This window comes from Chrysemys picta, chromosome 4, assembly GCF_011386835.1.
Source record: "Chrysemys picta bellii isolate R12L10 chromosome 4, ASM1138683v2, whole genome shotgun sequence".
NCBI classification, from domain to species: Eukaryota; Metazoa; Chordata; order Testudines; family Emydidae; genus Chrysemys; species Chrysemys picta.
This window is the reverse complement of record NC_088794.1, coordinates 9,441,477-9,465,769: the sequence shown is the minus strand read 5'-3', so window position 1 is coordinate 9,465,769 and position 24,293 is coordinate 9,441,477. Positions and strand designations below refer to the sequence as shown.

The following is a 24,293-nucleotide window of genomic DNA, read 5'->3' as shown; positions in this document are numbered from 1 at the left end:
AAGCTGGGGGTGGTAAAGTAAAAAATTGGTCCTTTCTTTCTTAGGCCCTCCTGAGTTCAGGGAAACAGGAGACTGCATTAAAACAAAATACCAGAGCCCATCAGTTTCTACTTCCAACTGGAACATCCCCAGGGCCCTGAAATGTAGCTAGCTGCTTGGCCCATGTATTCCGTTAACATTAATACCGCAATCCATAACACTCATTGACTGGATACAGCCGCATGCTCAGTTACAGTCGGTTTAAGAATATTATAGAACGTTGACATATTTTTCTAATAAAATTATATGGAAATTTTCCATAAGGAATTGGCTTCAGGTTTGAATACAGTATAAAACCTCTACTAGTGGAGGCTGGGGGAGATGCTTGTTTATTCACTGAGTGGATTATTTTAGTTTGGAACCAAAGATTAAAGCTGGGCAGGAAATGGTTTTCCTGTCCCATGAAAATTTGGGAGATTTTAAAAATGTCCCATCCCAAAAACTGATATTTTCCTTTTTTCCACAAACCAAAAAGCTGGGGGAAAGTTGATTTTGATCAATCAAAATATTTTGTTCCAATAGTTCAAATTAAATGAACATTAAACAAAATAATTAGCTAATTAGCATTTTGAAACATTAATTTTGAACTAAAAAAAGGCAACTTTTCGTTTTGAAAATGTCAAAAATGAACATTTAGACAATTTTAAGCTTCTTTTTTCTTTCAAATTTTTTTAAATGAGTAATTCATTGAAACTGGAATTTTCCCACAAGAATATTTCATTTTTGATGAATCAGTATTTTCCAGTGCAGAAAGCACTGGGCTTAAATTGCAGCAAGGGCGATTTAGGTTGGACATTAGGAAAAGTTTCCTAACTGTCCGGGTGGTTAACCACTGGAATAAATTGCCTAGGGAGGTTGTGGAATCTCCATCATTGGAGATTTTTCAGAGCAGGTTAGACAAACACCTGTCAGGGTTGTTCTAGATGGTGCTTTGTCCTGCTATGAGTGCAGGGGACTGACTTATGACCTCTTGAGGTCCCTTCCAATCCTATGATTCTATGATTGATCCAATATTGCGCTCTAATATTTTTCATTGAAACTTTATTAATGCAAGATAAAAAGAACCCCCGTGAATGGGGTTGGGTAGCAGGTCAACTCTTGAATCCCGGAGGAAGTTGCATCTGAGTGTGCTTCAGTGGATTTATGTCCTCTCACCATTAATCACAACGGGCTAAACTCTATTATCCCTTGGCTCAAGTCTACCTCGCAGAGTTTAAGTGTAAGGCATTTCCATGGGGTAGAAAGTATCCTAACTACAGCTGGCCAAAATTCTTTGGCTGAAACTTTTTTTCAGAGAAAAATGCACATTCAGCTACACCAGAATGTTTGCCCAATTGTATTGGGTTCTTCGGGATGGAAAAACATCAAATAAATTCATTTCCCCACTGCTAAACCTTGCTGTTCAGTGTCCCACCTCTGCATGGAGGGGTGAAAGTAAAGCTCTAAATCAGTGTTGGTGAGAGCAGGGGCTTGTTTGCATTGGGAAGCTATTCCTGAGCAAGGTAATATGTGAATTTAAGGCACTAGGGCTATTCCTGAATAGCTCCTGGTATGGACACTCTTAATTTACTGGATTAAACTAAACCGGAAAATGGCATTCTTCTATGCGGCCATGTAGGGAGTTACATTAGCTAGCTGTAGAGTCCGGTTCCTAACGCAATAGAATTGTGTCAGTGGTGAGAATAGGGCTAATCAGTGTATAGCAATGATGAGAAAAAAAATTGTATGATCAAAAGAGCTCTGTGAATAGCTGATTTCTTGGGTTGCTGGCTAGTCTGAAACATCAATGAAAAACTTAGTTTCTGGTTGATCCAAATTGATTTTTTTTTTTTTCAAAATTTTCAATTTTTTTGGCTGACTGACAAGTTGAATGAAATGTTTTGTTTGATCAGTTGCTGTTTTTGCAATTGTTATTTTTTTAAATAAAATTGAAGTAAATTTTGAAACAAAAAGTCTTTTAAATGGGAAACTTAAAATATTTAGACCTTTTAGCTTTTTCTGAGGTTTTAGATCAAAGCAAAACAATTAATTTCATTTGACACAGATTCATAAAATATTTCAGTTAACCCAAATCTGCGTTGCTCAGAAAAAAAGTATTTTGGTCCAACTCCCCTCTCCCCCCAGTTCTAATGAACAATATATCGTGTTGCTCAGAGTAAAACTATCCCAATTCAAATTAGTAACGAGGCTCACATTTTCAACAGTGAGGGTGGTTAATGGCTGGAATGAACTACCATGGGAAGTGACGGTTTATCCAGCTACAGCTGCTGTGAAATCAAGACCCGATGGCTCTCTGGAAGATACACTTAATAAATGCCAGTTAATGGGCTTAATACAGAGGGTAACTGTATAGAATTGTGACCTGAGTTATACAGTCAGACTAAACGATGTCATTGTCCTTTTTAGCCCTTAAAATATATGATCAATTTATAGCATTGCTGTAAGTAAACCTATAAAATCACTATTTGGCATTGACAACAAGGAGTCCTGTGGCACCTTAAAGACTAACAAATGTATTTGGACATGAGCTATCGTGGGCTGGAACCTTCTGGGTTCTCTTTGCTGAAACAGACTGACACGACTACCCCTCTGAAATATATGGCATTGGTGGGAGTAACATTACATGAGCATTATTATTGATACTACTTCATTAATTCATTAGTATTGGGCTTAATCCCAACCCCATTCTGTTAGGTGCTGTACCAACATATAACAAAAAAACAACCTCTGGCCAATGGAGCTTGTAATCTAAGCTGAAAATAAGAGACAACGGTACAGATGACAAACAGATGGGGAGCAACACAAGGTGACAACAAGATGATTGAGAATAAAGCTGAATAACAAGTTGCTAGAGCCTTGTCAGAATTTGATTTTTAAGTTTTTTAGAATTTTAATTAATAATATCAATGTTTTATTTTTAAGCCTTTTTTATTTTAAATGTTTAAATCTTTACAATTGCGGGAAATTATGGGGGATCAGACAATGGGAGGTCAGACATAATTTTGTTAATGACAGCCGACACTGAGATTCAAAAAGTTAAAGCTTTATAACTGTTAAAACACAAATTGTCAACATCACATGTCAAAATATACAAAATAAATATCCTTAAATCAAACTCTAATACATTCTCAAGCTGCAGTTTTTCTTATTCTGCCTATCTGTAAATTTCAATTATTATTGATGGCAATATTTTTTTCATTGGTTTGTGTGCATATGGTGAAATCAATAATGACCAACATTTATTGAGAAAAATCTATTCCTTCCAAGCCTAAGTATATACGATAACACTGGTTAAGAATAGATGGATATAGCACTAGCATGAATACAGATGTGATCAATATAAAGACAACTGCATAGTACTTCACTCTAGAAGGAAAAATCAAATGCATAATACAATGTGGGGAATAACTGGCTAGGAGAAGTGCTGCTGAGATGGATCTGGGAGTTCAAGTGGGTCACAAGTTGAGTATGAACCAACAATGAGCTGCAGCTGTGAAAAGGGCTGTCTGGGGTGTATTACCAGGTGTGTTATGTGTAAGACCAAGGCAGTGATTGTATGGCTCTGCTTGGCACTGGTGAGGCCTTAGTTGAAGTTCTGTGTCTAGGTTTGGGAGCCACGCTTTAGAAAGGACGTGGGCAAATAGGAGAGAGTCCAGAGGGGAAAAACAAAAATGACAAAAAGGGTTTACAAAGCCTGATCTATTAGGAAAGTTTTAAAAAAATTGGGCATGTTTTGTTTTGAGACAAGACGACCGAGGAGGGACCTGATAACAGTCTTCAACTAGGTTAAGGGCTGCTATAAAGGGGATAGAGATCAATTGTGGCAGCCCGTATGAGGCCCAGACACTAAAGAGAGCAAAAGCGTTGAATTCTCATAGTGCAAGTTACATACTGAGCATTAATTAAAGCATCACATTAAGAAATTAAACCTAGAAGCAAGTTTATTTTATTTTTAATCTCAAATAACCTTGCAGGGCACCATTTCAAATAGATTAATGGTCAAGAAACAAGGAAAGGTGTCTATATTCCAACAGCCACATAATGACAGGACATTAGGTAACATTGTTCCTCTCAAGCAATTGTAAAACATAATTTCCACATTGCTACATCAGTTCTTTGAGTTTCATTTAATTCTTGTACAACATTTGTGATACACAAATCAAGGCAGTAACACATAGAGCATACTCCTACCCTTCTTCCAATTGTTCTTCTCAATTGACTGGAATTGTCATGGTGACAAATTAGCTGGGAATGTTTTTCCAGTCTATCACCCTCTTAAGAGCATCCTTAACCTCCTTGTTCCTCAGGCTGTAGATCAAGGGGTTCAACATGGGGACCACCAGGGTATAAAACACAGCAGAGATTTTCTCCTGTTCCAGTGAGTAGCTGGAACTGGGTTGTATGTGGCTTAAGCTCACAGGTCCATAGAACATGGTGACAGCTGTCAGATGAGAGGCACAGGTGGAGAAGGCTTTGCGCCTGCCCTTGGCGGAGCGGATCCTCAGGATAGAGAAGAGGATGTACAGATAAGAGATTATGACAAACAGGAGGGTGGACATGGCAATAACTCCAGAGAACGTTACAAGCAAAATCTCATTGATGTGGTTATCAGAGCAGGCAAGCTTCAGCAATGGGTTAGTGTCACAAAAGTAATGATTGATGATGTTGGGCCCACAGAACGACAACCTCAGCAAGCCACATGTGTGGGTCAGTGAGTTCACGAGCCCCCCTACATATGAGCTGGCCACTAGATGAATACATACTCTCTTAGACATAACAGCGGTGTAGAGCAGAGGGTTACAAATGGCTACATAGCGGTCGTATGCCATCACGGCCAGCAGGAACCCTTCTGTGGTCACAAACACGACAAAAGAGAAGTGTTGGGCAATACAGGCAGAGTAAGAAATGCTTTTACTCCCCGCTGTTCCCTCTTGACATATTTAAGCCATGTCCTCCTCATATTTACAGCACTACGCCCTGACTAAAGAATGAATTTTCTGAGAATTTGCTAGTGAATCTGTTAATTAATTTCTAAGTTAAAATTAATTTTAAAAATATGTCCTTTAAAAATTTAACAGAGTGTCAATCCATTTATTTCTCCCTAAATAACCCAACCCAGGTCCTCCCTATTTCAATGGAAATGACCACAGAACTAAGTCTTGGGTGGATCTAGGGCAGTGGGTGGTTTTTGAAAAGAACTTTTTAGGTCTTTTTCCCTGTTATTTTACTTAACTGAAAATGTCCCCTTCACAGCAAGATGTATTAACAAACCACTATTGATAGTGTCATAGTCTTTGAAACAATTCACATAGTAATTTATTTCGAAATCACTGTGCATGCAAGCTCGTTTTCATTAGTACTGTCGAAAGGGTCGCCACTTTTCCCAAGGGCAGGACACACAGCCTCAATTGCTCTGGGACTGGCTGGTGGAGCTCCAGCACCCCCTGTGTCCCGTTGTGAGCTCCTCTAGCAACTCCACCTTAGTTCAGACTCTCGGGGAGATTTTACCTTCCTATGGGGTGATGCAACCCAGCAAGTGTTTACAGTGACCCGGGGCAGCCTTTTCAAAGCAAGGTAGCACTTCATAGTCACCTGGAGTTTTGCATGAGCAAGTCCCAAGGCTAGCAGAGGAAAACCAAGCTTAAGAGAAAGTGAAGTGTAATAATAAAATCCGGCAGGCCATAAAAGGATTTGAAGAGCAATTAGCAAAAGACACAAAAACAGAAAGTTGTTTTTAAGTACCTCAGCAGCAGGAAGCCTGTTAAACAACCAATGGACAATTGAGGTGCTAAAGGAGCACTCAAGGAAGATAAGGTCATTGTGAAGAATCTCAATGAACTTTTTGCATTGGTCTTTACTGACGGACCAGATGGTATTCACGCACAAATTCTGAAGGAACTCAAATATGAAATTTGCACAACTACTAACTGTGGTATGTAACCTATCCCTGAAATCAGCCTCTGAACCAGATGACTGCAGGAAAATTAATATAACCCTGATTTCAAAAAATGATAGAGATGATCCCGGCAATTACAACAGTAAGTTTAATTTCATTACCAGGCAAATTGGTTGAAACTATAGCAAAGAACAGAATTATCAGATACATAGATAAATATGATTTGTGAGGGAAGAGTCAACATGGTTTTTATAAAGGGAAATCATGCCTCACCAATCTATTAGGATTCTTGGAGCGAGGTCAACAAACATATAGACAAGGGTGATCCGATGGATATAGTGTACCCGGACTTTCCAAAAACCTTTGACCAAGCCCATCACCAAAGGCTCTTAAGCGAACTAAGCAGTCATGGGGTAAGAGGGAAGGTTCTGTCATGGATCAGTAGCTGGTTAAAAGACAGGAAACAAAGGGTAGGAATAAATGGCCAGCTTTCACAATGGTGAGAGGTAAACAACGGGGCTCCATAAAGAACTGTATTAAACATATTCATAAATTATCTGGGAAAAGGGGTAAAGAGGGATGTTTCAAAGCTCGCAGATGATACAAAACTACTCAAGATAGTTAAGTCCAAACCTGATTGCAGAGAGTTAAAGAGGGACCTCACAAAACTGGACGATCAGCCAAGGAAATGACAGATAAATTCAGTGTTGATAATGCAAAGTAATGCACATTAGAAAACATAATCCTAACTAGACATACAAAATGATGGGTCTAAATTAGCTGTTACCACTCAAGAAAGAGATCTTGGGAGTCAGTGTGGACAGTTCTCTGAAAACTAAGTGACGTGGTGGTTCAAAAAGCCAACTTAATGTTAGGAACCATTAGGAAAGGGATAAATAATAAGAAAGAAAAGATCATATTGCCTGTATATAAATACATTGTATCCTCAGTCCCTGAATACTTTGTGCAGTTTTGGTTGCCCTATCTAAAAAAAAAAGATATATTAGAATTGAAAAAGTCCAGAGAAGCGAAATAAAAATATCCAGCATTCAAGCTTTATTTATTTTTTTTTTTTGAGAAAAAGCTGAAATTTTCTGATAAAATGGTTAATGCATAAGAATTTATGTGTATGTGTGTAAAAACTCCATAGGCAAGGGGAACATGTTCCGAAAGTTTTAATGGTGAATCGTTCTTCTTCAGAGAATTGCAGCCTTTCAAAATGGCCACCAGCTCTCATAATTGTTGACAGGAATGAGGCTAAAGCTGCCTTTAAGGAAAGACATCCTCTTTCAATATGAACCCCTCTGCCATTATTTCCAAAGCAGTAAAGTCAAGCTGCCCTCACAGAAGCTGGTAGTCCATGTCCGCACAGAGAGCCGTCCTTGAGAATAGAAGATGCAAGCTGTTTTGAAAGAGGGCCGTTCCTCTTGGTATCTTCTGAAGAAGAATTTTACTCTGGAAATATTTTGATTCAAATTGAGGGCTAGGGACAGAGCATCTTTTGGGGAGAGAGAGTCACCAGCTTTCAAACTCGCTTCTACTTTGGTCCACAATCCCTTGGATGTGTTAACATTCTGGGAATGTGGTCAAGCACATCTTCTTTCCCAGGCTAGATTTGGGAAGATGTGTGGATGAGCTGATGACTCCAGCATGTCTTTGGTTGAAGCTTGTAGGTTACTTTTATAGTTACAAAAGACAATTCTCTAACCTAGGACTTGTTTTTCAGATCTTCAGTTTTGACGTACCTGTTTCAAATTAGGAAGAGCACCTACAGCCTGTGATACAACCCCCACCTTTTCATGTTCTCTGTATGTATATATATCTCCTTACTATATGTTCCATTCTATGCATCCGATGAAGTGGGCTGTAGTTCACGAAAGCTTATGCTCAAATAAATTTGTTAGTCTCTAAGGTGCCACAAGTACTCCTGTTCTTTTATTAAAAAAATCAGCTCCTCGCTAGAAGCTGATGCTGCATCACTGACCACCAAGTTCAATGAATGAGAACTGCATGGGACAAAAAAAGCTCGAGGGTTTAACACTCGGATCAGTGTCTGCGCTCCTCTCTTCTTTCCTCTCATGTTGGCACCATTATCGTAGACCTGACTTCTCATGTCAGCTATCGCAATTCCCATATCTTCCAGCTTTTTAAGAAGCATATTTGCCGTTCCAGCTCCTGTAGTATCATCAATGTCAATACATTCTAGAAAATGCTCTCTGACAGCCACCATTGCAGGGACATTTTCACTAGGTTCTGTTGTTGTTACAACACGCACCATTAAAGTCATTTGTTCCGTACGGCTGATGTCGGTGTGCAGTCCAGAATAACAGAGTTATATCTTGCTGACTTCAGATCTGCCACAATCTTCTCTTTGACTTTTGTTGCCAGTAATTGTATGATCTCATTTTGAATTATTTTTCCAAGGTCGTGGGGTGTGTCCATTTCTTGGGTGGTGACTCTTCTTAGATGCTCCTGGAGTACAGCATCAAACTCAGCCATCAGCTCCACAATTTTAAGGAAGTTTCCATTGTTTGGCACATACAGCTGATCTGAAGTGCCACGCAGTGCTAGGTTTTGGGTAGCAAGCATTCTCACAATGGCAATGAGCCTTTTCAGAACATTTTGCCAGTAAAGAGACTCTGATGCAATCTTCTCTTGATGCTGATCATCTATGGTGGCCTTTAACCTTAGTCTCATCTCAAGTTCTTTCCACCTATGGAATGCTCTCGCTTGATTTGCTGCCTTCTCATGGCATGCCAGATTTCTAGCCAGATTTTTCCAGTCCTTTGCTCCTGTAGAACCCAATGTGGCTGGAACATTAAACTGGAAGAGTTTGCAACAAAAACAGTATGCAGCATTCTGGGTTTTTGAGTACATAAGCCATGGCCTCTCCACTTTGTCACCATTGGGGATTTCACACAAGTAATGTGTTGGAAGGAAACTTCTATTTTCATTTCAGAGTAACAGCCGTGTTAGTCTGTATCCGCAAAAAGAAGAACAGGAGTACTTGTGGCACCTTAGAGACTAACAAATTTATTAGAGCATAAGCTTTCGTGGACTACAGCCCACTTCTTCGGATGCATATTTTTCATTAAAAAGCAACAGAGGGTCCTGTGGCACCTTTGAGACTAACAGAAGTACTGGGAGCATAAGCTTTCGTGGGTAAGAACCTCACTTCTTCAGATGCAAGTAATGGAAATCTCCAGAGGCAGGTATATATCAGTGTGGAGATAACATTGTCATTGTCTTTGGGGAACATGACGTTTTTCACCTGCTGTGGCCCATGCAGTACAAGGAAGTCCCTCAGGCTACTGCTCAAGTGGGTCCACCATCCTGGATCATCTAGATTTAAGGAACTAAACTCAGCAGCAGCTGTTTCTTGCACCTCCACCACACTCTTCTCTGATCTACACTTTTCTTCAGGAATGTGCCTGGTTTATCCATTGGAGATGGAGATATGGATGCTGCAGTAGCTGCCAGGTCACCTGCACTCTGACTAACTGGACGATCAGGCATCTCCTCACCACTCACATCCTCACTGGGGCCGGAAGGCTCACCGTGAACATTTGTGTCTATGTATCTCAGGAGAGCTCCTTCCTGCTTAGATAGAAAAGCTTCTTTTGCTTTCTTTCTTTTTCTGAATGCTGCCCCAGAGGACAAATAAGCAGGCTGGTAGCAGGACCTGAGTGAGGGAAGATATCAGCGTCTTAAGGGCCTAACTGGCTCCTACTACCTCAATTCACTGCCTGTTCTCCTCAAGTGGCTTCAGAGAAGCAGCAGGAAACAGGAAGCTCCCTGAGAAGCTGGTGTTAATCAGTCCAGGCTCCTGGGGGTGCTGGAGAGGTACATAAGAGGCTCCTCCTCCTCTCTCTTCCTGCAGCTCCTGTTGCTTTCTGTTATTCCATCTCACCTTTTCTCCTGCCTGCCTGTTATATCTCTTGGGCCCTCCTTCCTCCAGCCCAGCACGCCACCATCTCTGTGCGTCTAGAGCAGAGAGGATACATATGCACCAGGAGCAGACACAATTTTCTACACTCTGGGTCCTAGTGGCGCCCTCCACAGTCTGTCACCTGAGGCAGCCGCCTCAGTTCGCCTCATGGTAAGGCCAGCCCTGTCCTGTGGGCACGGAGAACCTAACTCCCACTGAGGTCAGCCAGGGAGGCTGGATGTGGACTTTACAGGAAATAGACAGTCAGGACAGCATAATCCACTGAAAAAATGGCGTATTGCTAATTGCAACCCAGGCTCTCACTGTGTGGCTCTTTGTCCTGCCTCTGCTGTCTAGAGCGTGAGCAGAGCTTCATGAGACAGCTGCTGCGGCTGTGGCCCCCATCTAAGCGAGTTTCCCGTCGAATCTCTTCTGGCTGTGGATGCTCGACTGCAGCAGCTCTGCAGAGGTCCCAGCCTCGCTCTCTAATGTCCATTCTCCCCTTGCTCGCATGGTGATTCATGGACCATTGAGTAGCCTCGTGAAAACATCCCAGTTGTAGACACAGGCACCAGAACTGATTCCCCAAGCCAAAGTCCCCTTCGCAATCCAGGGAAACAGCCGGGGTTGTCTGGAGCGCAGGGTTTGGCCCATGGTGACTGCAGACACTGCACCTGCCGCACAGCGACTCCTGGGACCCCTATAGCCCATCAGCACTCGGCTCTCCTGCATTCTGCTGAGCGGCTGAGATCTGGGGGAACAGAAACCCTTTGTTAGAGACGGAAAATCTCCTCCCAGGAACACTCTGTCAACGGCTGCCAGAGGCCTTCCCTGTGAAACCCCAAATGTGCAGCCCCTCGGATTCCCACAGGGGAGATGTCAGCTCATTCTCTTGTCACCCATGGCTGCAGTCTCTGACAGGGGGAATGAAGAGGGGTTTTTGCCAATGGTCCCTTCTACAATGCCCATAATGGGAGGCGGTTTGGCCTGGTGATGTAAGGCCCGGGTCTGAGAATCAGGGCTCCTGGGTTCTGTGACAATGGACAGGGATGTAATCGAGTGGGTGGAGCTGGATTGGTTGACACTGAGTGAGAGGGGCTTGTGCTGAAGGACCCTGGTTCAATCCCCACCAATTCCTGTGATGTCTACACGTGGCCATGATTTTACTTACCTATCAGTGTAGGTTGTTTAGCCTATTCCTGGACACATGTGTTACATCTGCTGCTGGCCATCCCTGAGATGTAGGTCCTTCATCCACACAAGGACATGGCACATCAAGGTCAATCCAGCAGCACCCATCCGGTCTTCACTTCCACAATGCACGGCGAGTCTGAGCTTGACCAGAGAAAGACAGGGTGGTGTTCTTCAGGGGAATCTGCTGGAGCGCCCGTCTCCCCTGCTCCACCTCACACCCCGGCACCCTAAGTGTTTTCCAAAGATACCACTAATCTCGGATAAACAAAGCAGCTGAGATGAGGTCAGTGTGAGTGGATTTACTGAGCAGTCTCATTCTAATGGAAGAACAGATTTCTCCCCTGCTCTAGGGAGATTCCCATAGGAAAAAGTCTCTGATGGTGGAGGCAATGCAAACCCTCAGCCCCTTGAATTGTAGGAAATCAGGACTCGGGGAGTTAAGGGGTGTCTCTGTCCTGCTGGAGGGAGCAGATCTGGAGAGCAGAAAGAGCACTAGTGGCATTGTAGGAAAGACAGTGACTTCTACCTGTGAAGGTGGCTGAAGCTTCTTGCAGACATTAGAGTCCAGGATCCTTACATCTCTGTTGGGGATCCTTTCCCTAGGAATAAAATAAGGACATCACACAGAGAATGACGTCTGTAGCCCAGGTCTGGGATCCAGGGAAAAGGTATGATCTCAGCCAGGCTACATACCAGGAACCTGATTTTTGTCCCAAGAGCCACAATTACCCAGATGAGCTTTTCTTCTCCATTTGCTTTCAGGTTATTTACTCATAGTAGTCATTTGTTTGCTTTGCCGTGTTTCCACTCTCCGCATCTGTTCATTGGTTTCAGTAACATTCTTGCAGTTTTTGCTTCTGTTTCCTCTTATTACAGTGTAGCATCTGCTTAGCACTTTTTAAACAAATCAATTAGAAATAAAATCCTGATCCTCCATTGAAGAGGAAGGTTTCTGAGAATTTGGCTGCAGAACTTTAGTGTCTGCATATTTCATTCACTATTATTTATTCAAGTGCAGGTCTGATGCAATCTGCCCACCCAAGAATGCCCATATGAAGCACGGGGTGCCCTTAGAATACCTGTTAAAAGAGAAGAAGAGAGTAGATTAAAAGGTGGGGAAATCAACCAATGCATCAGCACTTGTCTGCATCATTGAAGCACCAGTCATGGGAGCCAAACAGGTTAAAAATCCCCATAGTTTTTCCCCACTAGACAGCCATCCAAAAAGAAAAAAAGGCCTTCAGCCAATTATTTCCTTACACTCTGAAGAGGTGAAATTCAGGCCTGTGCAGACAGCAGGGCAAGGTCTGTGCATCACAGCGGGTTTAAGTGGCACTTCACTGCACAGGGGCTGTGAGATTTCAGTGGCAGAGTTTTCCTCCTGGATTGGAACAGCCGGCTGCAATCCTGCGAGGTACAGAGCAGAGAGACGTTTGGGCCACAACGTTCACCTCAGAGGCTGAGCTTCTGCAGACATTTGGGATGTTCCCATCTGAGGAGGATGCTTTTGGCCACCCCCAGTTCAGAGCTTTCAGTCACCTCAACCGGTGATTCTCTGGCACAACTCATCTAAAGTAGCTGAACTTTTCAGGCCTTGCCCCCATCTCCGACACCCCTTGCACCTCGCATTGCCCTCTAATAGCCCCGTCCCTTCTCTTGATCCCTGCCAAGCCCAAATACAGAGCCTAGCTCACCCTCCTCCTCTCTTAGACCCTCCCCTTACACGATCCTCCCCTACCTCTGACAGACTGGTCACTGTGCCCTTCCCCAGCTCCTGGAGGAATCCTGGCTCCTCAGAACAACCTGGGAATGGGCGGTTCCTACCTCTGTGTGGGGTGCGTGGTTTTCCGTCGAAGCATGACTGAGAGCCAGCACGTCTCGATTTCACAGGATGAGGTCATGGCTCCCCAAGCTGGGCCAGCTGCAGGCTGCATTGCTGGGGACAGATCCCAGACATTCGAAGACGGAGGAGGAGGAAGCCCCTGCTCATTCCCGGTTCAGAGATCCCCATCGAAGACAGGCCAAGAGGGGAGGAGAGAACGAAGGGCAGAAAGTGAAGCTGCCTCTGTGGGGAGGGCACTCCTGTAAAACCCAGTCCAGTTCCCAGATCTCCTCCACATTTCCAGGTGTGACTTTAGAGAGGTCATTTCATCACCTTCATTCCCTGTCTGTAAAATGGGGGTAGTAGTCCCCCCCACAAGGAGGAGAAGGGAGGACAGTCCCATTGTCTGTGAGGGGCTCGGTCCCTCTGGGCAGGGATTGTGCCAGAGTGAGGGAAGGGACCCAGAGTTTGCTCCCTAGAGCCAGGGGAGGAGGATGGGATCAGAAGGTCATCCAAGGGGGATGGGTCAGGAACTGCTGCAACAGACGGGGCTTAGGGATTCGGTCAGTGCCAGGGACTTGCTACCTCCCTTCAGCAAATGGCTTCCCTCTTGTCATCAGCAGTCCGTATAATATCTGACTCCTTCCTAGTGTCCTCGAGGGGCTCCCTTCGTTCTTCCTGAATGTGGTGGATTCGTTGACACAGGTCGATAGCTGGGAAGTGCGGAGTGACTATTCGTAGTGTGGCATGAAATCAGTGGGAAATCTATAGTTAGCAAAACAAAGGTGTCATTGGCCTTTGGAAATTTGGAGCTGATCTGTCCTCTTAGCCGAAGGTACTCGTGCACAGAGGGATGAAGCTCGCCATCTTGGTCAGGTGATCTATGAGAGTCAGTTCCATCATGTGGCCATTTGAATGAGTGAAATTCTTGGCAATGGCTGCCATGGACGTAGCAGGGTCTTCAGAGGCCTGAGATGCCAAGAAGTTAGGTGCGTGGTGCCTTGGTGAAAGCGCAGAAGTCACGTGTGTCAAGCTAAGTCTGAATTTCAGTCCACCTCTGGCAGCACCAAACAAAGCAGGCCCTGGTGGTCATAGTAGATGCGTCTACTTCCATGATGAATGCTGTGCGTCAGAATAGATGCAGTGGTGAAGGCAATTCTGAGCTGTTTGCAGGCTTGTTGGAACTTGGATGACCAAACGAATGTGGCCATTTTGTGGAGGAAGCTCTCGGGGTTTACTGGCTCTGAGAACCCTGGGCCGATGCAGCAGTAAAGCTGGTGAAGTCTAGGAAGCGCTGAGGACTTCAAACTTTGTCCCATTTATGAATGGCTTCCACCTTATTTGCATCAATCGTAACACCTTCTGGGGAGAGGATGTACCCCCTAAACTCTGTGGAGAGTTCGCTGGAGATACGCTTTACCAATTCTGTGTTGAGACCACGCTGCCGAAACCTCTCCAGGTCCGGATGAGGTGTGTGTGCTGCTCTGGGTTCTCCGAAAAGAGGAGTATGTCACCTGAATAGATGACACTGTTCCCAGATACATCACTGATGAAGGGTTGCAAGGTCAGGGGACTGTTAGTTAGCTCCAATAGCATATCAGACAGTTAAAATGTCCATAGTGTGTTTTGAAATCTGTCTTCCATTTGTCCCGTGCCCAAATGAGTGTTAGATTGGAAATCCTCGCAGATGAAGTTTGAGGAAAACCTTTGCAGATTTCCTGGGAGCCAACAATTGTGAGATTCACAGCATGGGGTAATAGCCTGGACTTGGACACTGGCTCTGGTTCTGCTTCTGCTTTGTTGATGGACTCTGATCTCGGTTTTGATCCTGGTGTGTCCCTGGATCTTGATTCTAGCACCAGTCTTAGCCTCACTCTCACACTTCTTATCAAACTGTCTGTACTGGGCTAGCTTGATTATCACTTCAAAAGTTTTTTTTCTCTTAATTAATTGGCCTCTCAGAGTTGGTAAGACAACTTCCACCTGTTTATGCTCTCTGTATGTGTGTATATATATCTCCTCAATAGATGTTCCATTCTATATGCATCCGAAGAAGTGGGCTGTAGTCCACGAAAGCTTATGCTCTAATAAATTTGTTAGTCTCTAAGGTGCCACAAGTACTCCTGTTCTTCTTTTTGCGGATACAGACTAACACGGCTGCTACTCTGAAACCAGTCTTAGCCTAGGTGCCATCCTGCACCTCGCTGCGACCTAGGCTCCTACCACTGGACCTAATTATCAGATGCAGCATGTGACATCAGGTTGTGCAACTTTTTGCATAAAAGCAGGCTCTCTGCAAGTAAGTAGCCAGATCACTCCAGGTGATCCTGGCCCGGTTCTGCCCCTACTGGAGTTGTGCAATGGAAAAATCATGGAGCAGGTCCTCAAGGAATCAATTATGAAACATTTAGAGGAGAGGAAAGTGATCAGGAACAGTCAGCATGGATTCACGAAGGGGAAGTCGTGCCTGACTAACCTAATTGCCTTCTATGATGAGATAACTGGCTCTGTGGATGAAGGAAAAGCAGTGGATGTGTTATTCCTTGACTTTAGCAAAGCTTTTGATACGGTCTCCCACAGTATTCTTGCCGCCAAGTTAAAGAAGTATGGGCTGGATGAATGGACTGTAAGGTGGATAGAAAGCTGGCTAGATCGTCGGGCTCAATGGGTAGTGATCAATGGCTCCATGTCTAGTTGGCAGCCGGTTTCAAGCGGAGTGCCCCAAGGGTCGGTCCTGGGGCCAGTTTTGTTTAATACCTTTATTAATGATCTGGAGGATGGTGTGGACTGCACTCTCAGCAAGTTTACAGATGACACTAAACTAGGGGGCGTGGTAGATACACTAGAGGGTAGGGATCGGATACAGAGGGACCTAGACAAATTAGAGGATTGGGCCAAAAAAAACCTGATGAGGTTCAACAAGGACAAGTGCAGAGTCCTGCACTTAGGACGGAAGAATCCCATGCACTGCTACAGACTAGGGACCGAATGGCTAGGTAGCAGTTCTGCAGAAAAGGACCTAGGGGTCACAGTGGACGAGAAGCTGGATATGAGTCAACAGTGTGCTCTTGTTGCCAAGAAGGCTAACGGCATTTTGGGCTGTATAAGTAGGGGCATTGCCAGCAGATCGAGGAACGTGAATCGTTCCCCTTTATTCCACATTGGTGAGGCCTCATCTGGAATACTGTGTCCAGTTTTGGGCCCCACACTACAAGAAGGATGTGGAAAAATTGGAAAGAGTCCAACGGAGGGCAACAAAAATGATTAGGGGTCTGGAGCACATGACTTATGAGGAGAGGCTGAGGGAACTGGGATTGTTTAGTCTCCAGAAGAGAAGAATGAGGGGGGATTTGATAGCAGCCTTCAACTACCTGAAGGGGAGTTCCAAAGAGGATGGAGCTCGGCTGTTCTCAGTGGTGGCAGATGACAGAACAAGGAACAATGGTCTCAAGTTGCAGTGGGGAAGGTCCAGGTTGGATATTAGGAAACACTATTTCACTAGGAGGGTGGTGAAGCACTGGAATGCGTTACCTGGGGAGGTGGTGGAGTCTCCTTCCTTGGAGGTTTTTAAGGCCCGGCTTGACAAAGCCCTGGCTGGGATGATTTAGTTGGGAATTGGTCCTGCTTTGAGCAGGGGGTTGGACTAGATGACCTCTTGAGGTCCCTTCCAACCCTGATATTCTATGATTCTATGATTCTATGGTTCCTTTAACCAACCTCCGTCCCTGGAGCTACTCCACCATTCTTGACTCGGACACCCGGCAGTACTATAAGGGTCCTACCATCAATCAAACCCTAACCCCCGCCTCTTGACCCCTTAGCCCCACCCTTTGACCCTTAGTCCCTCCCTTCTGTCACTGGAAGTCCCACCTCATGGGGGTGTTACTTCCGGGATCAAGGTGACCACATGACCGGAAGCAAGGTGTGTCATGTGACCCCTCTAAGAATTCCTCCCACCACCCTCTACCAATCAGGATGGGGTTCATCCTGAAAGGACCACCCCGAGAGGAGATTTGACCAATCAGGGCGAGTTCCGGAGTGGGGTGACCCGTCTGGAAGTGGCTTGTGTGATGCCTCTAAGAGCTCCCCCCACTGCCCTCTACCAATTAGGATGTGTTTTGCCCTGATAGGACTGCCTCAAGAGGAGAATTTGACCAATCAAAGCGAGATCCGGGGCGGGGTGACCCATCCGGAAGTGAGCCGTATGACCCCACTAAGAACTCCTCCCAAAGCCCTCTGCCAATCAAAGTGCAGCACCATTACCCCATAAGTCCCAGCGCCGGACAGAGGAGGCCATCTCTTACCAAGAACACGTGTTTTAGAAATCGTGGAAAGGCTGCTGAGTGGAAACATGGACTCCTTCACTACCCCCGTGAGAACTTTGGACTTTGTTTTAGCCCCGAGGCCTCTCTTTGTCCACCCCCTTACAGGTGGAATGCGATCACGGCTTGGGGGAGTCACCGGCGGACGAAGTGAACGGAAAAGACGTCGCACAGCTAAATGAATGATTAAGAAGCGACGGTCGAGGAGGAGGTGTAATGGGTTAGGAACTGGGGGTTGTGTACATCGAAAAACAAGCAGTGGGGTGCTTACACTATTTCTTTTCTGAAAGTTTTCATGAAGCGTCTTGGTTTGTTTTCAAGGAGCTGTATGTCTTTTAAATAACAAATCAATTGTTTGTGAGCACCTAGCTCTTGTGGGGTTTTTTGTGTAAAAGTGACCCATTTACAGCAAAAAGCTGAAATGTATGTTGTGGGAGGGGGAAAAAATCCTAAAAAAATGTGCTTAAAATAAAACAAACAGGGCTTGTTCAGACATGTGTTTGAGTACAGTAGAGTTGAACTGAATGGGTTTAACTACACCTCCCCCCCTCACTGAATAGCCAGGGTGACTGCGATTACTTACCCTTGTTGCCATAGGGTTAAATTTGATGGGGGTGCACCCATAGTAAGGGGGGTGGGTGGGGGTGGATGGTGAGTTCTGATTAATATGAAATGAAATAAAACCTCAGGAATTCGCAGATGCGACTGGAAAGTTTAAATATAACCCCTGGAGTTGGCAGAACTCCATTGGACAGTTTAAATATGACCCCAGGAGTTGGTGGGACACTATTGGACGGTTAAAATATGACCCTGGAGTTGGTTGATTGCTATGAGTCATTCTTTCTAGGAACCCCCCCCCCCAAAAAAAAAAACTTTAAGCATGAAAGACATGTTTAATAAAAAAGCCCCAAGACATTCATTAATATCTGCAAAGGGCCCCCCACTTGGAAATGGGTACTGTTCGATACTGTAAGATGGCCCTACTGAAAAATTTATTTTAACTTACTTAAAAAAATAGCCCTGTTGTGCAGACAACTTGGTTCCCCCACCCCAGATCACAAAAGGGTGTGCTATGGGAGAGGTGCCTAAAGTCCTTAAGGATCTATTCTTTCAGAGCTGTGGTGATTAAATTAACCGGCTAGCTACTATGTTGAAGTCTGTTTGAAACAATGGGCTAAGATGCTATAAAAAGCTCAGGTATGTTGGAGACTGTCCTTTTCAACAGAAACGTTCTTGAATGGCTGCTGGACTGCAGAAAGAGGTAAGGCTTGCTGTCTTTAACTCTGAAATGCCACTCTTTGCCCATGCTGTCTTTGGAAAATAATGGTGTCTAGGGTTACCATACGTCCTCTTTTTCCCGGACATGTCCGGCTTTTCGGCAGTCAAACCCCCGTCCGGGGGGAATTGCCAAAAAGCCGAACATGTCCGGGAAAATGGCGGCTCTGCTCCTCCCCGACTCTTCGGCTCTGTTTAAGAGCCGGGCTGCCCGAGCGCTACCGGCTTCGGGCAGCCCCCGTGCCTCCAGACCCTGCGCCCCCGGCTGGGCGCTTCCCCTCCCGGGCTCCAGCTGCGCTGGGGAAGCGCCGGCTGGGGGCGCAGGATCTGGGGGCTGCCCGGCAAACCCTGAAGCCAGTAGCGCTGGGGCAGCCCTTTCCCCCTGGCTGGGAGTGGGAGGGAGGAAGGGGCGGGGTTAGGATGGGGAAGGGGCGGAGTTGGGGCGGGGCTAGGGGTGGGGAAATGGGCGGGGCCAGGGCCCGTGGAGGGTCCTCTTTTTTTATTTATGAGATATGGTAACCCTAATGGTGTCTATCTTCCTTGCAGTGTGATCTGCTTAGCATGGAACCAGTAACTTTAAGCTGCAGTTCACCAACAGGCCAAGGTAAAAACCATTTTAACTATAGTTGTGCTTAATACTTTTTTTTAAAACTTTAGGTATTACGCAAGTTGTATAGGGATTTGGTGGCAATACTAACTACAATTTGTTCTTGTTCTTTAACCTGAAGGCCCAAACACAAATGGGGGGGAACAGAACAAGCATGTGCTTGCAACACTTTATCCCATAGTGAAAGGGAACTTTTTTGAAATTGGCTTTTAAATGCGTGGGGGCGTTATTGAAAAGTATTTTTTTTAAAATGTGCTGCTTTGTGTGAGAGAGGGGTCTGTGCAAGGCATAGGTGTGGGGTTTTTAAAAGTACTTGGTTTGTTTCAAACTAACAGGTTTTTTTACTGTGCATAATGTGTTGTTTTTAATGGGTTTGAGGCAATTGGGGGAATAATAGTAACTAACCCAAAGGCCCAAGCACACGTGGCTGAGGGACAGAACAAGCATGGGCCGTTTAAATGCATGGGGGGGGTATTGAAAAGTATAGGGCTGCAAACTTGGTTTGGTGTGTTTTATAAAGCTGCTGTTTTGTGTGAGAGAGGGGTCTGTGCAAGGCATAGGTGTAGGTTTTTAAAAAGTACTTGGTTTGTTTCAAACTAACAAGGTTTTTTACTGTGCAAAATAGGTTTTAAAATGGATTTTAAAAGCAGTTTGGTTTTTTATTCTGCAAAATGAGATGTATTTTTAAAAAAAAAAATATGGGTTTTTTGTTGTTTGTTTTGTTTTGTTTTGTTTTGTTTTTTAAGTGGTAGAAATAAACTCAAAACCTGTGTTTGTTGTACAGCCTGAAATGGATTATTTGTTTTAAAGCTGTGACTTTTTAAATAGAAAAACACCTTAATGAATATTTTATTTTTTAAGTTTACAAGACGGTTTCATGTGTTTTATAATAATGTTGTTTGCTCCGCAGTACGGTCAAAACATGAGAGATCCTTAGACCAGAGGGAAAACAAGCTCAAAAGAAAAAGGAAAGAGAGAGCTGAAAAGGAAAATTCACCAGCATCAGTGATTGATGGATGGATGAAGCCCCGTAAATATATTTTGCTTATTGGTTTGGTTGTTCTATGAGGTTTTGTATTTTAAGTAAATACATAGGTGTGGGTGAGAAGGATGGTAAAGTTCAGTTTTGTAAAATGTTTTTTTTTTTTATCCTCCCCGAGGTATTGCAACAACACAACCACAACTCCAGTTCCTTAGCGGCCGCCGCCACACCAAACCCTGAGGAAACTGTGAGTGAAAACGCCCACATTCACAAACCCAGACCATGCGCTCTAGGGGCTCTGAACGTGCGCAGAACCACACACATTCACAAACCCAGAGCATGCGCTCTAGGGGCTCTGAACGTGCGCAGAACCACACACATTCACAAACCCAGAGCATGCGCTCTAGGGGCTCTGAACGTGCGCAGAACCACACACATTCACAAACCCAGAGCATGCGCTCTAGGGGCTCTGAACGTGCGCAGAACCACACACATTCACAAACCCAGAGCATGCGCTCTAGGGGCTCTGAACGTGCGCAGAACCACACACATTCACAAACCCAGAGCATGCGCTCTAGGGGCTCTGAACGTGACCAGAACCACACACATTCACAAACCCAGAGCATGCGCTCTAGGGGCTCTGAACGTGCGCAGAACCACACACATTCACAAACCCAGAGCATGCGCTCTAGGGGCTCTGAACGTGCGCAGAACCACACACATTCACAAACCCAGAGCATGCGCTCTAGGGGCTCTGAACGTGCGCAGAACCACACACATTCACAAACCCAGAGCATGCGCTCTAGGGGCTCTGAACGTGCGCAGAACCACACACATTCACAAACCCAGAGCATGCGCTCTAGGGGCTCTGAACGTGCGCAGAACCACACACATTCACAAACCCAGAGCATGCGCTCTAGGGGCTCTGAACGTGCGCAGAACCACACACATTCACAAACCCAGAGCATGCGCTCTAGGGGCTCTGAACGTGCGCAGAACCACACACATTCACAAACCCAGAGCATGCGCTCTAGGGGCTCTGAACGTGCGCAGAACCACACACATTCACAAACCCAGAGCATGCGCTCTAGGGGCTCTGAACGTGACCAGAACCACACACATTCACAAACCCAGAGCATGCGCTCTAGGGGCTCTGAACGTGACCAGAACCACACACATTCACAAACCCAGAGCATGCGCTCTAGGGGCTCTGAACGTGCGCAGAACCACACACATTCACAAACCCAGAGCATGCGCTCTAGGGGCTCTGAACGTGCGCAGAACCACACACATTCACAAACCCAGAGCATGCGCTCTAGGGGCTCTGAACGTGCGCAGAACCACACACATTCACAAACCCAGAGCATGCGCTCTAGGGGCTCTGAACGTGCGCAGAACCACACACATTCACAAACCCAGAGCATGCGCTCTAGGGGCTCTGAACGTGAGCAGAACCACGCACATTCACAAACCCAGAGCATGCGCTCTAGGAGCTCTGAACGTGCGCAGAACCACGCACATTCACAAACCCAGAGCATGCGCTCTAGGGGCTCTGAACGTGCGCAGAACCACACACATTCACAAACCCAGAGCATGCGCTCTAGGGGCTCTGAACGTGCGCAGAACCACACACATTCACAAACCCAGAGCATGCGCTCTAGGGGCTCTGAACGTGCGCAGAACCACACACATTCACAAACCCAGAGCATGCGCTCTAGGGGCTCTGAACGTGCGCAGAGCCACACACATTCACAAACCCAGAGCATGCGCTCTAGGGGCTCTGAACGTGCGCAGAACCACACACATTCACAAACCCAGAGCATGCGCTCTAGGGGCTCTGAACGTGCCCAGAACCACACACATTCACAAACCCAGAGCATGCGCTCTAGGGGCTCTGAACGTGCCCAGAACCACACACATTCACAAACCCAGAGCATGCGCTCTAGGGGCTCTGAACGTGCGCAGAACCACACACATTCACAAACCCAGAGCATGCGCTCTAGGGGCTCTGAACGTGCGCAGAACCACACACATTCACAAACCCAGAGCATGCGCTCTAGGGGCTCTGAACGTGCGCAGAACCACACACATTCACAAACCCAGAGCATGCGCTCTAGGGGCTCTGAACGTGCGCAGAGCCACACACATTCACAAACCCAGAGCATGCGCTCTAGGGGCTCTGAACGTGCGCAGAACCACACACATTCACAAACCCAGAGCATGCGCTCTAGGGGCTCTGAACGTGCCCAGAACCACACACATTCACAAACCCAGAGCATGCGCTCTAGGGGCTCTGAACGTGCCCAGAACCACACACATTCACAAACCCAGAGCATGCGCTCTAGGGGCTCTGAACGTGCGCAGAACCACACACATTCACAAACCCAGAGCATGCGCTCTAGGGGCTCTGAACGTGCGCAGAACCACACACATTCACAAACCCAGAGCATGCGCTCTAGGGGGTGTGAATAAAAAACGAAGGACTGAAAACTCCTGCAATGCTATCCCTCTGATAACGGGGCTTTTAACTAATCGATAATGGAGTATGCAGAAAAAATGTACCTGGTGCCCAGCCACCCATTGGAGCAATTAAGGGCTCCCCCTCTGGCAGAGGAAAATATTAGAACGACCGCAACTCGCTTACTGGATGCTGAAATGAAGTCTGTACTTCAAAGAACTGATGTAGCCGAATACAAAAAGGCTAAACTTTACAGCGCCGGGCTTCAAAAGTACCTAATGTACGTGAAGCAGAACGATGTGGATAAAGGGAAAATAAGTCTGTTTCTACCAGAACAGGAACAGAGTGTAACTGCCAAACCTCCAGAAACACCAAAGACCTCAGACTCTGTTGCTCAGGAGGTGTTGGATAACGTGAATAAGCGTTAGTATTGCTAAATAAACTGGGCCAGGACGAAAATATCTCTTCGTGGAACGATAAAGGGGCTTTTGTGTATAAAAGTTCTGTGGATAATGGTTCTAACATGCTCGACTTAGGCAGGGCCATCACCCAGACGCGCTCTGTTCCTAGCAGACATGTACCTAAACAATGGGGTATGTTTCTGAATGCCATGGCAGAACTGAACGTACTATCTTCCGTCATGGGCAATTAGGTGTTCCAAAAGATCTACGTTGGCCGCAAGACCTCGACCGTCTCTTCTTAATCGTTCATTTACCTGAGCGCTGTCTTTTCCGTTCACCTTGTCCGCCTGTGACTCCCGCAAGCCGTGATCGCATTTCACCTCTAAGGGGGTGGACAAAGAGAGGCCACCATGCTCATCAGGGTGTCTCACAAGCAGTTTGGTTCGGGTTCCGGCATATCCATCAATAGCCGGGCCAAAGGGCTCCCCTCGGTCGCTCCCTCCTCCTCCTCCTCAAACTGTTGCTGATGTAGCACTTTCTCTGCGTATGGTCAAAGACAGTCGGGGCTAAAAAAAGTCCAAAGTTTTCACGGGGTTGGTGAAGGAGTTCATCTTTCCTCTCAACAGCCTTTCCACAATTTCTAAAACATGTGTCGTTGGTAAGAGATGGCCTCTTCTGTCCAGCGCTGGGACTGATGGGGTAATGGTGCTGCACTCTGATTGGCAGAGGGCCTTGGGAGGAGTTCTTAGTGCGGTCATACGGCCCACTTCTGGACAGGTCAGCCTGTCCCGGACCTCGCCCTGATTAGTCAAATCTCCTCTTGGGATGGTCCTTTCAAGACGAAACCCAACCTGACTGGTAGAGGGTGGTGGGAGGAGTTCTTAGAGGGGTCACACGGCCCACTTCTGGACAGGTCACCCCCACCCTGGAAGGCACCCTGATTGGTCAAATCTCCTCTCGGGGTGGTCCTTTTGGGATGAAACCCATTCTGATTGGTAGAGGGTGATGGGAGGAGTTCTTAGAGGTGTCACATGACATCCCTTTGCATCTGGTCATGCGGCCGCCTTGACCCCGGAAGTAATACCCCCATGGGGCGGGATTTCTGGTGACAGGTGGGAGGGACTAAGGGGTCAAGGGGTTGGGCTTAAGGAATCAAGGGAGGGGTTAGGGTTTGATTGATGGTAGGGCAATTATACTATGGCCGGGTGTCCAAGTCAAGAATGCTGGTGGAGGTTGTTTAAAGGAACCCCTACATTTTCAGTCATTTCCATTGCACAACTCCAGTAGGGGCAGCACCGGGCCAGGCTCATGTAGTGAGGCCATGGTTCACACCTGGTGTGATGGGTCCCCTTTTGCACATGGATGGCAC

General features: G+C 45.9%; 1 protein-coding gene and 1 long non-coding RNA gene across 2 annotated transcripts; both read right to left on the bottom strand.

Annotated features, from left to right (window-relative positions):
- Nucleotides 1-4,187: 4,187 nt before the first annotated feature.
- Nucleotides 4,188-4,883, bottom strand: LOC135983335 (olfactory receptor-like protein COR8). The gene has a single exon (XM_065594452.1). The coding sequence runs from the start codon at nucleotides 4,866-4,868 to the stop codon at nucleotides 4,281-4,283; it is 588 nt and encodes a 195-aa protein (XP_065450524.1). The 5' UTR covers nucleotides 4,869-4,883; the 3' UTR covers nucleotides 4,188-4,280.
- A 6,157-nt stretch (nucleotides 4,884-11,040) lies between these two features.
- On the bottom strand, nucleotides 11,041-12,880 carry LOC135983343 (uncharacterized). The gene is made up of 3 exons (XR_010600930.1): nucleotides 12,318-12,880; nucleotides 11,787-12,136; nucleotides 11,041-11,656 (listed from the first exon to the last, which is right to left on the bottom strand). It is a non-coding gene; the product is annotated as an uncharacterized LOC135983343 (long non-coding RNA).
- Between the last annotated feature and the right edge of the window lie 11,413 nt (nucleotides 12,881-24,293).